General features: G+C 49.9%; 2 protein-coding genes across 4 annotated transcripts in view; both read right to left on the reverse strand.

The window, feature by feature from the left end:
• LOC140427620 (putative glutamine amidotransferase-like class 1 domain-containing protein 3B, mitochondrial) overlaps positions 1–17,787 on the reverse strand; it is a 71,343-nt gene extending 53,556 nt beyond the window's left edge. The window contains exons 1-2 of the mRNA XM_072513032.1: positions 17,739–17,787; positions 7,020–7,130 (exon numbers count right to left, since the gene is read on the reverse strand). Coding sequence (XP_072369133.1) covers positions 7,020–7,066 — 47 coding nt within the window. The 5' untranslated portion in view covers positions 7,067–7,130; positions 17,739–17,787. The remainder of the gene's footprint in view (positions 1–7,019; positions 7,131–17,738) is intronic.
• rsph1 (radial spoke head component 1) overlaps positions 1–18,810 on the reverse strand; it is a 276,830-nt gene that overhangs the window by 152,313 nt on the left and 105,707 nt on the right. The window lies entirely within an intron of this gene.

Raw genomic sequence — 18,810 nt, forward strand, 5'->3', positions numbered from 1 at the left:
GCTGTGCGAGGGCTGTGCGAGAGCTGGGCGAGAGCTGGGCAAGAGCAGTGTGAGAGCTGTGTGAGAGCAGTGCGAGAGCTGGGCGAGGGCTGGGCGAGAGCAGTGTGAGAGCTGTGCGAGAGCTGTGCGAGAGCAGTGTGAGTGCTGGGCGAGAGCTGCGCGAGAGCTGGGCGAGGGCTGTGTGAGAGCAGTGCGAGAGCTGTGCGAGGGCTGTGCGAGGGCTGTGCGAGGGCTGTGCGAGGGCTGGGCGAGGGCTGTGCGAGAGCAGCGCGAGGGCTGTGTGAGAGCAGTGCGAGAGCTGGGCGAGGGCTGGGCGAGGGCTGTGCGAGGGCTGTGTGAGAGCTGGGCGAGAGCAGTGCGAGAGCTGGGCGAGGGCTGGGCGAGGGCTGGGCGAGGGCTGGGCGAGAGCTGGGTGAGAGCTGGGCGAGGGCTGTGCGAGGGCTGGGCGAGGGCTGTGTGAGGGCTGTGCGAGGGCTGTGCGAGGGCTGTGTGAGAGCTGGGCGAGGGCTGGGCGAGGGCTGTGTGAGAGCTGGGCGAGAGCAGTGCGAGGGCTGGGCGAGGGCTGGGCGAGGGCTGGGCGAGGGCTGGGCGAGAGCTGGGCGAGAGCTGGGCGAGAGCAGTGCGAGAGCTGGGCGAGGGCTGGGCGAGGGCTGGGCGAGGGCTGGGCGAGGGCTGGGCGAGGGCTGGGCGAGGGCTGGCGAGGGCTGGGCGAGGGCTGGGCGAGGGCTGTGCGAGGGCTGTGCGAGAGCTGTGTGAGAGCTGGGTGAGAGCTGGGCGAGGGCTGTGTGAGAGCTGTGCGAGGGCTGGGCGTGGGCTGTGTGAGAGCTGGGCGAGGGCTGTGTGAGGGCTGGGCGAGGGCTGGGCGAGGGCTGTGCGAGAGCTGTGTGAGAGCTGGGAGAGAGCTGGGCGAGGGCTGTGTGAGAGCTGTGCGAGGGCTGGGCGAGGGCTGTGTGAGAGCTGGGTGAGAGCTGGGTGAGAGCTGGGCGAGGGCTGGGCGAGGGCTGTGCGAGGGCTGGGCGAGGGCTGGGCGAGGGCTGTGCGAGGGCTGTGCGAGGGCTGTGTGAGAGCTGGGTGAGAGCTGGGCGAGGGCTGTGTGAGAGCTGTGCGAGGGCTGGGCGAGGGCTGTGTGAGAGCTGGGCGAGGGCTGTGTGAGAGCTGGGCGAGAGCTGTGTGAGAGCTGTGCGAGGGCTGGGCGAGGGCTGTGCCTGGGCTGTGTGAGAGCTGGGCGAGAGCTGTGTGAGAGCAGTGTGAGAGCTGTGTGAGAGCAGTGTGAGAGCTGTGTGAGAGCTGGGCGGGGGCTGTGTGAGAGCTGGGCGAGGGCTGTGTGAGAGCTGGGCGAGAGCTGTGCGAGAGCTGTGCCTGGGCTGTGTGAGAGCTGTGTGAGAGCAGTGTGAGAGCTGTGTGAGAGCTGTGTGAGAGCTGGGCGAGAGCTGTGTGAGAGCTGGGCGAGAGCTGTGCCTGGGCTGTGTGAGAGCTGGGCGAGAGCTGTGTGAGAGCTGTGTGAGAGCTGGGCGAGAGCTGGGCGAGAGCTGTGTGAGAGCTGGGCGAGAGCAGTGCGAGGGCTGTGCGAGAGCTGTGCGAGGGCTGTGTGAGAGCTGTGCGAGGGCTGGGCGAGAGCTGTGCGAGAGCTGTGTGAGAGCTGTGTGAGAGCTGGGCGAGAGCAGTGCGAGGGCTGTGCGAGAGCTGTGCGAGGGCTGTGTGAGAGCTGTGCGAGGGCTGTGTGAGAGCAGTGTGAGAGCTGGGCGAGAGCTGTGTGAGAGCTGTGTGAGAGCTGGGCGAGAGCAGTGCGAGGGCTGTGTGAGAGCAGTGCGAGAGCAGTGCGAGGGCTGTGCGAGGGCTGTGCGAGGGCTGTGCGAGGGCTGTGTGAGAGCTGGGCGAGAGCAGTGCGAGGGCTGTGTGAGAGCTGTGCGAGGGCTGTGTGAGAGCAGTGTGAGAGCAGTGTGAGAGCAGTGCGAGTGCTGTGTGAGAGCAGTGCGAGAGCAGTGCGAGGGCTGTGCGAGGGCTGTGCGAGAGCAGTGCGAGGGCTGTGCGAGGGCTGTGCGAGGGCTGTGCGAGGGCTGTGCGAGGGCAGTGCGAGGGCAGTGCGAGGGCAGTGTGAGAGCTGTGCGAGAGCTGGGCGAGGGCTGGGCGAGGGCTGTGTGAGAGCAGTGCGAGAGCTGGGCGAGGGCTGGGCGAGGGCTGTGTGAGAGCAGTGCGAGGGCTGTGCGAGGGCTGTGCGAGGGCTGTGCGAGGGCAGTGTGAGAGCTGGGTGAGAGCTGGGTGAGAGCAGTGTGAGAGCTGTGTGAGAGCAGTGTGAGAGCAGTGTGAGAGCAGTGTGAGAGCAGTGTGAGAGCTGGGCGAGAGCTGGGCGAGAGCTGGGCGAGAGCTGTGCGAGAGCTGTGTGAGAGCTGGGCGAGAGCTGTGCGAGGGCAGTGCGAGAGCTGGGCGAGAGCAGTGTGAGAGCTGTGTGAGAGCAGTGTGAGAGCTGGGCGAGGGCTGGGCGAGAGCAGTGCGAGAGCAGTGTGAGAGCTGTGCGAGAGCTCTGCGAGAGCAGTGTGAGTGCAGTGTGACAGCTGTGCGAGTGCTAGGCGAGAGCTGGGCGAGAGCTGGGCGAGAGCTGTGCGAGCTGGGCGAGGGCTGGGCGAGGGCTGTGTGAGAGCAGTGCGAGAGCTGGGCGAGAGCTGTGCGAGGGCTGGGCGAGGGCTGTGCGAGAGCAGTGCGAGGGCTGTGCGAGAGCTGTGCGAGGGCTGTGCGAGGGAAGTGCGAGGGCAGTGTGAGAGCTGTGCGAGGGCTGTGTGAGAGCAGTGTGAGAGCTGGGCGAGAGCTGGGTGAGAGCTGGGTGAGAGCTGTGTGAGAGCAGTGTGAGAGCTGGGCGAGAGCTGGGCGAGAGTTGGGCGAGAGTTGGGCGAGGGCTGTGCGAGAGCTGTGTGAGAGCAGTGTGAGAGCTGGGCGAGATCTGGGCGAGAGCTGTGCGAGGGCAGTGTGAGAGCTGTGCGAGAGCTGGGCGAGAGCAGTGTGAGAGCTGTGTGAGAGCAGTGTGAGAGCAGTGTGAGAGCTGGGCGAGGGCTGGGCGAGAGCAGTGTGAGAGCAGTGCGAGAGCTGTGCGAGAGCTGTGCGAGAGCTGTGCGAGTGCAGTGTGACAGCTGTGCGAGTGCTGGGCGAGAGCTGGTTCGAGAGCTGGGCGAGAGCTGGGCGAGAGCTGGGCGAGAGCTGGGCGAGAGCTGGGTGAGAGCAGTGCGAGAGCTGGGCGAGAGCTGGGCGAGAGCTGTGCGAGGGCTGTGTGAGAGGTGTGCAAGGGCAGTGTGAGAGCTGTGTGAGAGCTGTGCAAGGGCAGTGTGCAAGCTGTGCAAGGGCAGTGTGAGAGCAGTGTGACAGCTGTGTGAGAGCATGGTGAGAGCAGTGGGAGAGCAGTGGGAGAGCAGTGGGAGAGCAGTGGGAGCGCTGGGCGAGAGCTGTGTGAGAGCTGTGCGAGAGCAGTGCGAGAGCAGTGCGAGAGCTGGGCGAGAGCTGTGTGAGAGCAGTGTGGGAGCTGGGCGAGAGCAGTGCGAGAGCTGTGCGAGAGCAGTGTGAGAGCAGTTCGAGAGCAGTTCGAGAGCAGTACGAGAGTTGTGCGAGAGCTGGGGGAGAGCAGTGTGAGAGCTGCGTGAGAGCAGTGCGAGAGCAGTGTGAGAGTACAGGTCCACAGGTCACTGAAAGGGGCAACACAGGTGGAGAAGGTAGTCAAGAAGGCATACGGCATGCTTGCCTTCATTGGCCGGGGCATTGAGTATAAGAATTGGCAAGTCATGTTGGAGCTTTAGAGAACCTTTGTTAGGCCACATTTGGAGTATAGTGTTCAATTCTGGTCGCCACACTACCAGAAGGATGTGGAGGCTTTAGAGAGGGTGCAGAAGAGATTTACCAGAATGTTGCCTGGTATGGAGGGCATTAGCTATGAGGAGAGGTTGAATAAACTTGGTCTGTTCTCACTGGAACGACGGAGGTTGAGGGGTGACCTGATAGAGGTCTACAGCATTATGAGGCGCATAGACAGAGTGGATAGTCAGAGACTTTTTCCCAGGGTAGAGGGGTCAATCACTAGGGGGCATAGGTTTAAGGTGCGAGGGGCAAGGTTTAGAGATGATGTACGAGGCAAGTGTTTTACACAGAGGGTAGTGGGTGCCTGGAACTCACTACCGGAGGAGGTGGTGGAAGGAGGGACGATAGTGACTTTTAAGGGGCATCTTGACAAATACATGAATAGGATGGGAATAGGGGGATACGGACCCAGGAAGTGTAGAAGATTGTAGTTTAGACGGGCAGCATGGTCGGCACGGGCTTGGAGGGCCGAAGGGCCTGTTCCTGTGCTGTACTTTTATTTGTTCTTTGAGAGAGCGGGATTAATTGAACAAGGGAAGGTTAGTGGAGACAGGTTATCTGTGAGGTCTAAGAGATGAAAGGTTAAAGGTGTGTCATGTGAGACTATCTTTAAGAAATGGGTGTTTATCAAATAGCTGCAGTGATGTCAGAGTGTGCGTGGAGCTGGGCTGGCTGTCTTTCACTTTTGTTTTTGAGCAGGCAGCTACAGTGTGTTTAGTTTTGTTTTGAGAGCTGGATAGCTGCAGGCAAAGCCAGCAGCTGTATAAGGATCTCTCTCTACAAGTTACAGACTGTCTTCAGCTCATTTGAGGATTTCAAAGTAATACCTGCTCTGTAGAGAATTTAAACCTGCTGTCTTTCTTTGAAAACATATGGATTGTGCTAGGAAAGATTAAGGGTTACTTATAGAGTACTGTATTCTTTGGGGGGAATATTTCAGTTGATAGTTGCTGAGATGTTTATTGTGTCAAACATGTTAACTGGATTCATATAATAAACATTATTTTGTTTTAAAAGTACTTTAGTTCTCTGTTGCATCACACCTGTAGAGTGGGCCGTGTGCTCCCCATAACCAAAATTTTAAAAATTAAAAAAAATCTATTAAAAGTTGTGGGTCAGGTGAACTCCATGATACACTTTGGGGTTCTCTAAACCCTGGCCCAGAACAGGTGTTAGGTTTGTACAATTCTAATGAGAGGATATGATGGGTTTGACTTTCAAGTAAATAGGTTGGATGCAAAATTTGCATTGTGAGATAAGTGGGGAATTGATTTTCCAGCTGTTGAATTTCAAAAGGGAGTTCAGAGGGGACAACGAACATTTGCATCTTACAGGGAATCCACGAGTCAACAGGGAAAAGTATATTAAATTTTACTGACCTAAAGTAGAGGCAAAATAGAAAACATGGAAATTTTTTATATTTGGAGAAGTTGAGTTCAAAGAAGTGTTTGAGAACTGAGATGAAAATGGGGAAAATATATTTCGGGAAAAATGTTTAACTGAGCTGGTGCGGCTGTGGGGGAGAGCCGTGAAGAGTGAGCTGCTGTGACCAGGCAGACACCCAGTGTTAAGCCAGGACAGTCTTTGTTTTAAAACAGTTTGTTTCTGAACTGCCTTTTGGAATTCCACATCATAGCGGAAGTGCCTGAGAAATCGTGAGGTGTACCTTTATTAAAGTTACAACAATTCCTTGACTTGGGTAATATTACTGGATTTTTATGGTTAAAATCTATAAAATCTGGGCTTGCTCAGTAATAACATTTGTAAAAGTAATTTAATTGTGTATTTTTGACCAAGCAGATTTTTTTGGGGTTGTTCTGGAAGACTGTATTATCTGTGTAGCTTTAATCTTGTGTGCTTAAGTTTTCTTTTCAATAAATCACTTAATTTTTACTGTAGTTCTATGCTTTTGGGGTCAGTAGCTTTCCCTCCTCGACTTCACAATAGATGGTTTATGATCAGTGAGACAGATCTCACTCTGGAGCTGGGCTTGCTCAGTTATAACATCTGATGTGGTCGTAAGAATTTGTGAAAGAGCCTCATTATTAAAGCACATTATCTGCAATTCACCTCATTGTAGTTTGGATGGCCTTACTACTATACATCCACAGCTCCAAACACACCATCACTACTATACTTCACTACGATACAACCTGACAGAACAGAACAGTTCAAAGATGTGCAGGTTAGGTTACGAGTTTATGGGGATAGGGCAAGGGAGTGGACGTAGGTAGAGTGCTCTTTCGGAAGTTGGGTGCCTACTCAATGGACCGAATGACTCCTTCTGCAATGTAGGGATTCTATGAACAGGTCCATACACACGTTCCATCGTACAGGTTAGACACACCAGCGTGCGCGCGAACTCAGCTGCAAATGGGCACATGCGGGCACACAGCAGCATTTGCACTCATACACACCCACAGGTGCCAAACACACGCATACGTGCACCAACACACACACATGCGCCAAGCGGTACACAGACACACTAGGGGAGGCATAGTGGTATTGTCACTGGACGAGTAATCCAGAGACCCAGGGTAATGCTCTGGGGAGCCGGGTTTGAATCCCACCAGGGCAGATGGTGGAATTTGAATTAAAAATATCTGGAATTAAAAGTCTAATGACAATTGTCGTAAAAACCTATCGGGCTCACTAATGTCCTTTAGGGTAGGAAATCTTTCGTCCTTACCCGGTCTGGTCTACATGTGACTACAGACCCACAACAATGTGGTTGACTCTTAAAAAATACACTCAGGGTGGCACGGCGCCGAGGACCCAGGTTCGATCCCGGCCCCAGGTCACTGTCCGTGTGGAGTTTGCACATTCTCCCCGTGTCTGCGTGGGTCTCACCCCCACAACACAAAGCTGTGCAGCGGAGGTGGATTGGCCACACTAAATTGCTCCTTAATTGGAAATTCTTTTTTGAAAATGTTAAATGCTCTCAGCTCAAGGGCAATTAGAGATGGGCAGAAAATGCTGGCCGTCCCACATTACACATATCCCACGACAGAATAAAGAAAAAGGTGCAAACACACAGAGGTACGCACCAACACCCGCTTGCACGCACCAACACCAACGCCCGCTTGCACGCACCAACACCAACGCCCGCTTGCACGCGCCGTTGCACATACCAACACTTGTATGCAGACAAACGTGTACAGACATGCCCAAGATTCACTCACCGCTTCTCCCCAGCGGGCTCCCCCTTGACATGATCCACAACATGCATCTGGGAGACATCAGGAGCAAACACCTGGAACTCGGCCCCTCCACGACTCAGGTGAACCAAAATCCTGAAACGAAACTGGGCAAATTAATTCCACCCAAAGGTGAACACAGTGGATTTTAAAAAAAACCTCAGTAACTAGACTCCCCATGAGGACAGTCAGTGCACAGGCTGAGATACAGAGTAAAGCTCACGTTAGAACAGTCTGTGCACAGGCTGAGATACAGAGTAAAGCTCACGTTAGGACAGTCTGTGCACAGGCTGAGATACAGAGTAAAGCTCACGTTAGAACAGTCAGTGCACAGGCTGAGATACAGGGTAAAGCTCACGTTAGGACAGTCAGTGCACAGGCTGAGATACAGAGTTAAGCTCACGTTAGGACAGTCAGTGCACAGGCTGAGATACAGAGTAAAGCTCACGTTAGGACAGTCTGTGCACAGGCTGAGATACAGAGTAAAGCTCACGTTAGGACAGTCTGTGCACAGGCTGAGATACAGAGTAAAGCTCACGTTAGGACAGTCAGTGCACAGGCTGAGATACAGAGTAAAGCTCACATTAGAACAGTCTGTGCACAGGCTGAGATACAGAGTAAAGCTCACGTTAGGACAGTCTGTGCACAGGCTGAGATACAGAGTAAAGCTCACGTTAGAACAGTCTGTGCACAGGCTGAGATACAGAGTAAAGCTCACATTAGAACAGTCAGTGCACAGGCTGAGATACAGAGTAAAGCTCACGTTAGGACAGTCTGTGCACAGGCTGAGATACAGAGTAAAGCTCACGTTAGAACAGTCTGTGCACAGGCTGAGATACAGGGTAAAGCTCACGTTGGGACAGTCTGTGCACAGGCTGAGATACAGAGTAAAGCTCACGTTAGGACAGTCTGTGCACAGGCTGAGATACAGAGTAAAGCTCACGTTAGAACAGTCTGTGCACAGGCTGAGATACAGAGTAAAGCTCACGTTAGGACAGTCAGTGCACAGGCTGAGATACAGAGTAAAGCTCACGTTAGGACAGTCTGTGCACAGGCTGAGATACAGAGTAAAGCTCACGTTAGAACAGTCAGTGCACAGGCTGAGATACAGGGTAAAGCTCACGTTAGGACAGTCAGTGCACAGGCTGAGATACAGAGTAAAGCTCACGTTAGGACAGTCAGTGCACAGGCTGAGATACAGAGTAAAGCTCACGTTAGGACAGTCTGTGCACAGGCTGAGATACAGAGTAAAGCTCACGTTAGGACAGTCCGTGCACAGGCTGAGATACAGAGTAAAGCTCACGTTAGGCACAGGCTGAGATACAGAGTAAAGCTCACATTAGAACAGTCTGTGCACAGGCTGAGATACAGAGTAAAGCTCACGTTAGGACAGTCTGTGCACAGGCTGAGATACAGAGTAAAGCTCACGTTAGAACAGTCTGTGCACAGGCTGAGATACAGAGTAAAGCTCACATTAGAACAGTCAGTGCACAGGCTGAGATACAGAGTAAAGCTCACGTTAGGACAGTCTGTGCACAGGCTGAGATACAGAGTAAAGCTCACGTTAGAACAGTCTGTGCACAGGCTGAGATACAGGGTAAAGCTCACGTTGGGACAGTCTGTGCACAGGCTGAGATACAGAGTAAAGCTCACGTTAGGACAGTCTGTGCACAGGCTGAGATACAGAGTAAAGCTCACGTTAGAACAGTCAGTGCACAGGCTGAGATACAGAGTAAAGCTCACGTTAGGACAGTCAGTGCACAGGCTGAGATACAGAGTAAAGCTCATGTGAGGACAGTCAGTGCACAGGCTGAGATACAGAGTAAAGCTCACGTTAGGACAGTCAGTGCACAGGCTGAGATACAGAGTAAAGCTCACGTTAGGACAGTCTGTGCACAGGCTGAGATACAGAGTAAAGCTCACGTTCGGACAGTCTGTGCACAGGCTGAGATACAGAGTAAAGCTCACGTTAGAACGGTCTGTGCACAGGCTGAGATACAGAGTAAAGCGCACGTTACACCAGGGTCACCAACTCTACTGGTTAAACTGAATAAGCATGGTGGCACGCTGGGGACAGATCAGAGTGGGCAAACTACAGGTGAGCGGATACTGCAGAAGATAGAACATAGAACATAGAACAATACAGCGCAGTACAGGCCCTTCGGCCCACGATGTTGCACCGAAACAAAAGCCATCCAACCTACACTATGCCATTATCATCCATATGTTTATCCAATAAACTTTTAAATGCCCTCAATGTTGGCGAGTTCACCACTGTAGCAGGTAGGGCATTCCACGGCCTCACTACTCTTTGCGTAAAGAACCTACCTCTGACCTCTGTCCTATATCTATTACCCCTCAGTTTAAAGTTATGTCCCCTCGTGCCAGCCATATCCATCCGCGGGAGAAGGCTCTCACTGTCCACCCTATCCAACCCCCTGATCATTTTGTATGCCTCTATTAAGTCTCCTCTTAACCTTCTTCTCTCCAACGAAAACAACCTCAAGTCCATCAGCCTTTCCTCATAAGATTTTCCCTCCATACCAGGCAACATCCTGGTAAATCTCCTCTGCACCCGCTCCAAAGCCTCCACGTCCTTCCTATAATGCGGTGACCAGAACTGTACGCAATACTCCAAATGCGGCCGTACCAGAGTTCTGTACAGCTGCAACATGACCTCCCGACTCCGGAACTCAATCCCTCTACCAATAAAGGCCAACACTCCATAGGCCTTCTTCACAACCCTATCAACCTGGGTGGCAACTTTCAGGGATCTATGTACATGGACACCTAGGTCCCTCTGTTCATCCACACTTTCAAGAACTTTACCATTAGCCAAATATTCCGCATTCCTGTTATTCCTTCCAAAGTGAATCACCTCACACTTCTCTACATTAAACTCCATTTGCCACCTCTCGGCCCAGCTCTGCAGCTTATCTATATCCCTCTGTAATCTGCCACATCCTTCCACACTATCGACAACACCACCGACTTTAGTATCGTCTGCAAATTTACTCACCCACCCTTCTGCGCCTTCCTCTAGGTCATTGATAAAAATGACAAACAGCAACGGCCCCAGAACAGATCCTTGTGGTACTCCACTTGTGACTGTACTCCATTCTGAACATTTCCCATCAACCACCACCCTCTGTCTTCTTTCAGCTAGCCAATTTCTGATCCACATCTCTAAATCACCCTCAATCCCCAGCCTCCGTATTTTTTGCAATAGCCTACCGTGGGGAACCTTATCAAACGCTTTGCTGAAATCCATATACACCACATCAACTGCTCTACCCTCGTCTACCTGTTCAGTCACCTTCTCAAAGAACTCAATAAGGTTTGTGAGGCATGACCTCCCCTTCACAAAGCCATGCTGACTATCCCTGATCATATTATTCCTATCTAGATGATTATAAATCTTGTCTCTTATAATCCCCTCCAAGACTTTACCCACTACAGACGTGAGGCTCACCGGCCTATAGTTGCCGGGGTTGTCTCTGCTCCCCTTTTTGAACAAAGGGACCACATTTGCTGTCCTCCAGTCCTCTGGCACTATTCCTGTAGCCAATGATGACATAAGAATCAAAGCCAAAGGTCCAGCAATCTCTTCCCTGGCCTCCCATAGAATCCTAGGATAAATCCTATCAGGTCCCGGGGACTTATCTATTTTCAGCCTGTCCAGAATTGCCAACACCTCTTCCCTACGTACCTCAATGCCATCTATTCTATTAGCCTGGGGCTCAGCATTCTCCTCCACAACATTATCTTTTTCCTGAGTGAATACTGACGAAAAATATTCATTTAGTATCTCGCCTATCTCTTCAGACTCCACACACAATTTCCCATCCCTGTCCTTGACTGGTCCTACTCTTTCCCTAGTCATTCGCTTATTCCTGACATACCTATAGAAAGCTTTTGGGTTTTCCTTGATCCTTCCTGCCAAATACTTCTCATGTCCCCTCCTTGCTCGTCTTAGCTCTCTCTTTAGATCCTTCCTCGCTACCTTGTAACTATCCATCGCCCCAACCGAAACTTCACACTTCATCTTCACATAGGCCTCCTTCTTCCTCTTAACAAGAGATTCCACTTCCTTGGTAAACCACGGTTCCCTCGCTCGACACCTTCCTCCCTGTCTGACCGGTACATACTTATCAAGAACACGCAGTAGCTGATCCTTGAACAAGCCCCACTTATCCAGTGTGCCCAACACTTGCAGCCTACTTCTCCACCTTATCCCCCCCAAGTCACGTCTAATGGCATCATAATTGCCCTTCCCCCAGCTATAACTCTTGCCCTGCGGTGTATACTTATCCCTTTCCATCATTAACGTAAACGTCACCGAATTGTGGTCACTGTCCCCAAAGTGCTCTCCTACCTCCAAATCCAACACCTGGCCTGGTTCATTACCCAAAACCAAATCCAACGTGGCCTCGCCTCTTGTTGGCCTGTCAACATATTGTTTCAGGAAACCCTCCTGCACACACTGTACAAAAAACGACCCATCTATTGTACTCGAACTATATTGAAACATTTCAAGGATTAAATTAGAGGAAATGAAGGTGGCAGCAGCATTTTGCCTGGGACATCAGACAGCAGCTTTAATACAAACTGATCCAGCCTGAGATACACTGTCCCCATCAAACACTCCCTGGGCAGGTACAGCACGGGGTTAGATACAGGATAAAGCTCCCTCTACACTGTCCCCATCAAACACTCCCAGGACAGGTACAGCACGGGGTTAGATACTGAGTAAAGCTCCCTCTACACTGTCCCCATCAAACACTCCCAGGACAGGTACAGCACGGGTTAGATACAGAGCAAAGCTCCCCCTACACTGTCCCCATTAAACACTCCCTGGGCAGGTAGAGCACGGGGTTAGATACTGAGTAAAGCTCCCTCTACACTGTCCCCATCAAACACACCCAGGACAGGTACAGCATGGGGTTAGATACAGAATAAAGCTCCCACTACACTGTCCCCATCAAACACTCCCAGGACAGGTACAACACGGGTTAGATACAGAGTAAAGCTCCCTCTACACTGTCCCCATCAAACACTCCCAGGACAGGTACAACACGGGTTAGATACAGAGTAAAGCTCCCTCTACACTGTCCCCATCAAATACTCCCAGGACAGGTACAGCACGGGGTTAGATACAGAGTAAAGCTCCCTCTACACTGTCCCCATCAAACACTCCCAGGACAGGTACAGCACGGGGTTAGATACAGAGTAAAGCTCCCTCTGCACTGTCCCCATCAAACACTCCCAGGACAGGTACAGCACGGGGTTAGATACAGAGTAAAGCTCCCTCTACACTGTCCCCATCAAACACTCCCAGGACAGGTACAGCACGGGGTTAGATACAGAGTAAAGCTCCTGTTTTGTTACCTGTGTGGTAGGTAACATGCGCTACTCAAACCTTGGTTAATGATGAGGTATTCTGAATCTCGATGAAGAAGATTCGAACTCGTTCAGTAATAACAAAAGGTTATAACAATAATTGCATGAGTTCTTCACTTTAACTTAGATACAAGTGATAAGGTTAACAAGATCTAACTACGGTAACTATACGTACCTCCACTAGCCATCTGAACTAGTCTGCTATTGCCCTGGTCACAGTGCACCCAAAAGAGGAGAGACACCCAATGTGGTTGCCTTTTATACCCCTGTTGGTCCGGCCCTCTAGTGATCATGTGGTGCTACTGATTACACATTCACCCCTTGTGTACATGCACATATAGAGATCACTACATCCCCCTTTTTTTCATGTTACACATTTTCAGTATGTTGGAAAGAAAATTGAACAAACAGAATGGATGCAGTTTGCAAATGCATTACATAACATCAATGAGTTAATCCGTGAAATGTTAATACATTTAGTCTCTTAGGTTTTTCGTTTGCGTGAAACAGGTAGACAAATGTACATAGATGTTATGTTCAAGTTGTGATGATCTTGATGATTATCCAAAGTCAATTAATATTTATGAGTCCAATCTTAATAAAACAAAAATTGTGAGTCCAAACTTTATATGAATTTGTTCGGTTGTGTTGCTTTCTTCTTCTGTTGTTGAAGAGGTGATGTTTATGTCGTTATTTCTTTATGAACGTCGTCGGTGTTCCTGCATTTATGTAACCAAGAAGTCATCAATGAGGTGTTTGAATGGTCAAATCACTTTGTTGTCTGATTTATGCTTTTTGTTTTATGCTTGTGGTAGCGATTCTGTGTCACATCTATGTTGTCTGACCTGGACTTTTTCCTGTGCTTGTGGTATTGATTCTGTATGTCATCTTTCTTGAAAGCTGGGTTGCTTGTTTGTTCTGGACCAGATGTGAATTTGTGAGATGCTTTGTCATGCCATGGCATGATTGTAGTCTTGTCATTGTTTTGCAGTGTGCTGTGGCATTGTCCTGCATGTACAGAGTTGTAGCATGCTGTACAGGTCGTTGTTTCATTGTTATTGTTTCTGTCGTTTCTGTCTTTGTTGTCGTTCTTGTTGTTGTTTTTGTCGTGCTTGTTGTATCTGTTTTTGTTTTATTCGCTGTCGTTCTTGTTTTTGTTGTTGTGCTTGTTGTTTCTGTTTTTGTTGTTTTCGTCGCAGTTCTTGTCATTTTTCTTGTCGTGTTTGTTGTTTCTGTTATGCTTCTTGTTCATGTAGTTTTTGTTGTGCTTATAGTTTTTGATGTTGATGTTCTTGTTCTTGTTTCTGCAGTGCTTCTTGCGGTTTTTGTTGTTCGTGTTGCGCTCAATGAGTCTTCCGTGTGGATGATTTAAGTCATTGTCACAGTTATTGGTGTCAGTGTCCTTTGTGGTATCTGCTACATTGAGCGTTTCTTTGAGAATTTTGGGAATGATCTGGTGTTGCATCGATGTTGGTGACATCAGTCATTTGTGGTGGATTTGATTCCTCTTCTTTGCTTCCTTGGTACTCCTCTTCTAGAGTCATTTCAGGTTCATTTGAATCATCTGTGATCTCTTTGTGCTCCTTTTCTGGAGTTATTTCTGGTTCATTTGAATCACCTTTGGTTTCTTGGTGCTCCTCTACTGGAGTCAAAATCTTCACGATTTCATTTGACGTGGTCTCTCTGGACTCATGAGTAGCCCTTCTGATTGTTGAGTGCTTCTGTACAGACGAGCTGAGATCTGTCAGTCTCGCTGTGATCCTGCACATCCTGTATGTCGATTCTGATCACATTGTCACTATTCTCACATACAGTGGGTAGACATTCAGTGTCTTCTTGGTGGTTAAATGAGCTGGGTAGACTGTCATAGTCGTCTTCTGGTGGCTCAAATAAGCTGGGCAGACTTTCATAGTCTTTTTGTTGTTCACGTGAGCTTGGTAGACTTTCATAGTCTGCTGCTGGTTGCTCAGATAAGGTGGATAGACCATTTTAGTCTTGCTCATGCATGGCGTTCGCTATGGAGTGTTTGCTTGCTTCCATTTTTGAGTCTGTCAACAAGCTGTCTAAGGAGGCTTGCATCGCTCTCTCTGTGGAGGCTTGCATCGCTCTCTCTGTGGAGTCTTTCATTGCTCGCTCCGTGGAGTCTCTCATCGCTCTCTGTGTGGCATTGTTTTCTTCTTGGGTATTTGACAGGTTGCTGTCATCCAATGTATCGACGATCTGCCATGGCATCATGGTATTTGATTCATCTACCATGAGTAGAGTCGTTTTGAGCTTTGCAACCGTGTTGCTGATGCTGTGATCAGCATATCCGAATAACTCAGCCATGTCTGAGCAGTATTGTGTGTATTGTTCGATAGACAAATCATCTCTTTTTGTTTTGGAGTTGTTATCGTTCTCTTCATGTTCAATGAACAAATCATCTTCTTTGGTTTCAAATTTGTCATTGTGCTCTTCACTTTGGGTGGTGCAGACTGCTTGTTCCAGGGTGTTGTGAGTTATTTTCAACTGCTGGTGTAAGTTCGGGCATTGTTCAGACTTTTGAGGTAAGAAAATTGGGTTTTGTAGCTTTAAATGTTTTTGTTCATTTTTGTGCACTTCCCTTTTTAAGTGGGCGTGGTCCGGGTCCTCTGACGTAATGACGCTTGTGACGTCATGCGTAGGAATCGAATGCGCATGCGCAATTTGAGTTTCCTTTACTGTGCGCTCTTTTCGCAACTGTGTATGAGCGGCTTCTCGCGCATGCTCGCAAGTGCAGTTTGCCGTTTTGCTTCTTTTTGAGAAGTGCGCATGTGCGTACTGGCCGGAACGCTCTCGCACAAGATCGCTCCCAATCAAAAAGTGCTGTTGCATCGGGTGAGATCCTGCCTCTGCCTCGTGGTGAGCGTTCGCACCATTTTTACCGATTTTGTTTTCTAGATAATGATTCTGTGTTTGTAGAGACTCAATGTATTGATTTTGTTTTTGCTCATAAGCAAGGCATTTTTGTATAGCGATTTCTAGAGTTAGATACTTATTTTGTGAAAGTTCTTCCCTCAAATTATCAGATAGTCCAGAAATTAATTGATTCATTATCACAGTGTCTCTGAAATCAGCATAATCACAGCCTTGTGGTATTAACTTGAGATTTGTAATAAAATCAGTGACGGGCCCTCCGTTTCTCTGGTATTTATGACAAGAGTTAAATCATTCCAGCATCTTACCAGACTGACTTTACAGTGTTCATCAAATTTTTTGAGTATTACTTCTAATTTGGTGTTGTCTTTGCCTTATGAAGTAATTCAAGCAATTATAGATTTCTCTAGCCTCATGCCCTCCTATTGAGAGTAGAAGTGCTATTTTCGTTGCGTCAGCGGCCGTGCTTAAATCATTAGCTGCGATAAATATTTGGAATATCTGTTCAAACCTTTTCCAGTCGTAACTTAAATTACCAGTTGTTTCCAGCTGTCCTATAGCTCCAAAGAGTACCATCGAATCAGAAGGTCGTCGAGAATCCATTTGCTGCAAAGTCTTCCACAGTCAAATGTCCAGTCTGAATTTTCTTCTCTTTTTGTCTAACCTAATCTAACTAGTTCTGTTAAAGCCACTCGCCTGATACGATGTTTTGTTACCTGTGTGGTAGATAACATGTGCTACTCAATCCTTGGCTAATGATGAGGTATTCTGAATCTCGATGAAGAAGATTCAAACTCGTCCAGTAATAACAAAAGGTTTATTGAGTAACTATAACAATAATTGCATGAGTTCTTTACTTTAACTTTGATACTAGTGATAAGGTTAACAAGATCTAACTACGGTAACTATACGTAACTCCACTAGCAATCGGAACTAGTCTGCTATTGCTCTGGTCACAGTTGTTTCTGAAAATGAGTATTACGGCTAACATTTTACAGATCTTAACATTGATATACTGATTGAAAATTGATATCATGATTACATAATTCAGCAATAAACAATTGATAATAATAATTTCATGTATACAAATAAAATGATTATACAATAAAAGGTTGAGCATATGATCTAGTAATAAATGGTAACATGATTATCAAAATTGATGTAATTTATTAATAAATTATTAATAATAATTCACTAATAACAGAATAATAATGAAACTTTGTATTAGATGTGAAGCTTTTAAAAGAATCACAGACATTATCTTCTTGCTTAAGCAAACAGCTCAATAATAACTTTTAAAAAGTCAAAGTCTGAAAATGAAATATGATTGAGAGAGAGAGAGAGAGAGAGAGAGAGAGCTAATCTTCAACTTCAAACCAACAAAACAAAAACTAACATTCTACCACGAAACCTAATCAAAAACTAATCAAAAACTAATCTAAAACTAAACTCCAACTAAATTCAAACTTAAACTCAAAATGGCGGGCTGAAACATCTTTAGTTATACCCTTTCATATCTGTCTTAAGTCATCTAATCGCACCCCAATATAATCCTAATTGGTTTGGGTCAGACTCAAACACATTTGATTTGACGGCAAGCGTCCATCTTTAATATGTAACATTACTTCTATTTGTTGTGTATCTGCATATGTGTGTATGTTAAAGTATGCAATATGGTGCTTTATCAAATATGCTGGCTTGGATATTGCAAATGACTTGCAAAATATAAATCAAAGTCTGTTTCAATTTAGCAAAGTGAATTATGCTGCTTTTTCTGAAATTGTTATGTTTTGAGAAAGTTGGAATCAAATATATATTTGATTTGATGTCTTATAAACTGTCCATTTTAAAACCACAGCAATAATTTAAAAGGTTTCAGCCTTATAAGTTATGGAATGTGGTTCACGCTGTAATCACTAATGGCCCGAAATGAGAACAATGGAGCCTTTACTCCTGCCACCTCGGTGCCATGGAATTCAGCCCTTGTCCTTGAAGAAATGTAGTTAAAAGTGTTTGTTTTATCAGGCTTCGGTGTTACTTTAAAACTATGTAAAATGCATTTGCAGAATATGTGTCTCTTCAATCCTTAATTTAAAAGATACAGAGTAAAGCTCCCTCTACACTGTCCCCATCAAAACACTCCCAGGACAGGTACAGCACGGGGTTAGATACAGAGTAAAGCTCCCTCTACACTGTCCCCATCAAACACTCCCAGGACAGGTACAGCACGGGGTTAGATACAGAGTAAAGCTCCCTCTACACTGTCCCCATCAAACACTCCCAGGACAGGCACAGCACGGGTTAGATACAGAGTAAAGCTCCCTCTACACTGTCCCCATCAAACACTCCCAGGACAGGCACAGCACGGGGTTAGATAGAGTAAATCCCAATTTTGTAAGTTTTTCTCACGCTGACGCTTCATGAATTTCGGTTCCATCATAAACACCACATCCGGACAGAACCTGTTGGGAAGACAAAGAAAAATTGAGGCTTCAACCCTCTCAGTAGCAGAGGGCGAGGGGGAGGGGGGTGGTCTCGGGGGGGGGGGGGGGGGGGGAGGTCTCGGGGGGGGGGGGGGGGGAGGTCTCGGGGGGGGGGGGGAGGTCTCGGGGGGGGGGGGGGGAGGTCTCGGGGGGGGGGGGGGAAGGTCTCGGGGGGGGGGGGGGAGGTCTCGGGGGGGGGGGGGAGGTCTCGGGGGGGGTGGGGGGGAGGTCTCGGGGGGGGGGGTCTCGGGGGGGGGTGGTCTCGGGGGGGGGGTGGTCTCGGGGGGGGTGGTCTCGGGGGGGGGTAGTCTCGGGGGGGGGTAGTCTCGGGGGGGGGTGGTCTCGGGGGGGGTGGTCTCGGGGGGGGGTGGTCTCGGGGGGGTGGTCTCGGGGGGGGTGGTCTCAGGGGGGGTGGTCTCGGGGGGGGGGTGGTGGTCTCGGGGGGGTGGTCTCGGGGGGGGGTGGTGGTCTCGGGGGGGGTGGTGGTCTCGGGGGGGGTGGTCTCGGGGGGTGGTCTCGGGGGGTGGTCTCGGGGGGGTGGTCTCGGGGGGGGTGGTCTCGGGGGGGGTGGTCTCGGGGGGGGTGGTCTCGGGGGGGTGGCTCGGGGGGGTGGTCTCGGGGGGGGTGGTCTCGGGGGGGGTGGTCTCGGGGGGGGTGGTCTCGGGGGGTGTGGTCTCGGGGGGTGTGGTCTCGGGGGGTGTGGTCTCGGGGGGTGTGGTCTCGGGGGGTGTGGTCTCGGGGGGTGTGGTCTCGGGGGGTGTGGTCTCGGGGGGTGTGGTCTCGGGGGGTGTGGTCTCGGGGGGGTGTGGGTCTCGGGGGGTGTGGTCTCGGGGGGGGTGGTCTCGGGGGGGGTGGTCTCGGGGGGGGGTGGTCTCGGGGGGGGTGGTCTCGGGGAGGGTGGTCTCGGGGAGGGTGGTCTCGGGGAGGGTGGTCTCGGGGAGGGTGGTCTCGGGGAGGGTGGTCTCGGGGAGGGTGGTCTCGGGGAGGGTGGTCTCGGG

The sequence above is a fragment of the Scyliorhinus torazame genome, chromosome 8 (assembly GCF_047496885.1).
Source record: "Scyliorhinus torazame isolate Kashiwa2021f chromosome 8, sScyTor2.1, whole genome shotgun sequence".
Taxonomy (NCBI): domain Eukaryota; kingdom Metazoa; phylum Chordata; class Chondrichthyes; order Carcharhiniformes; family Scyliorhinidae; genus Scyliorhinus; species Scyliorhinus torazame.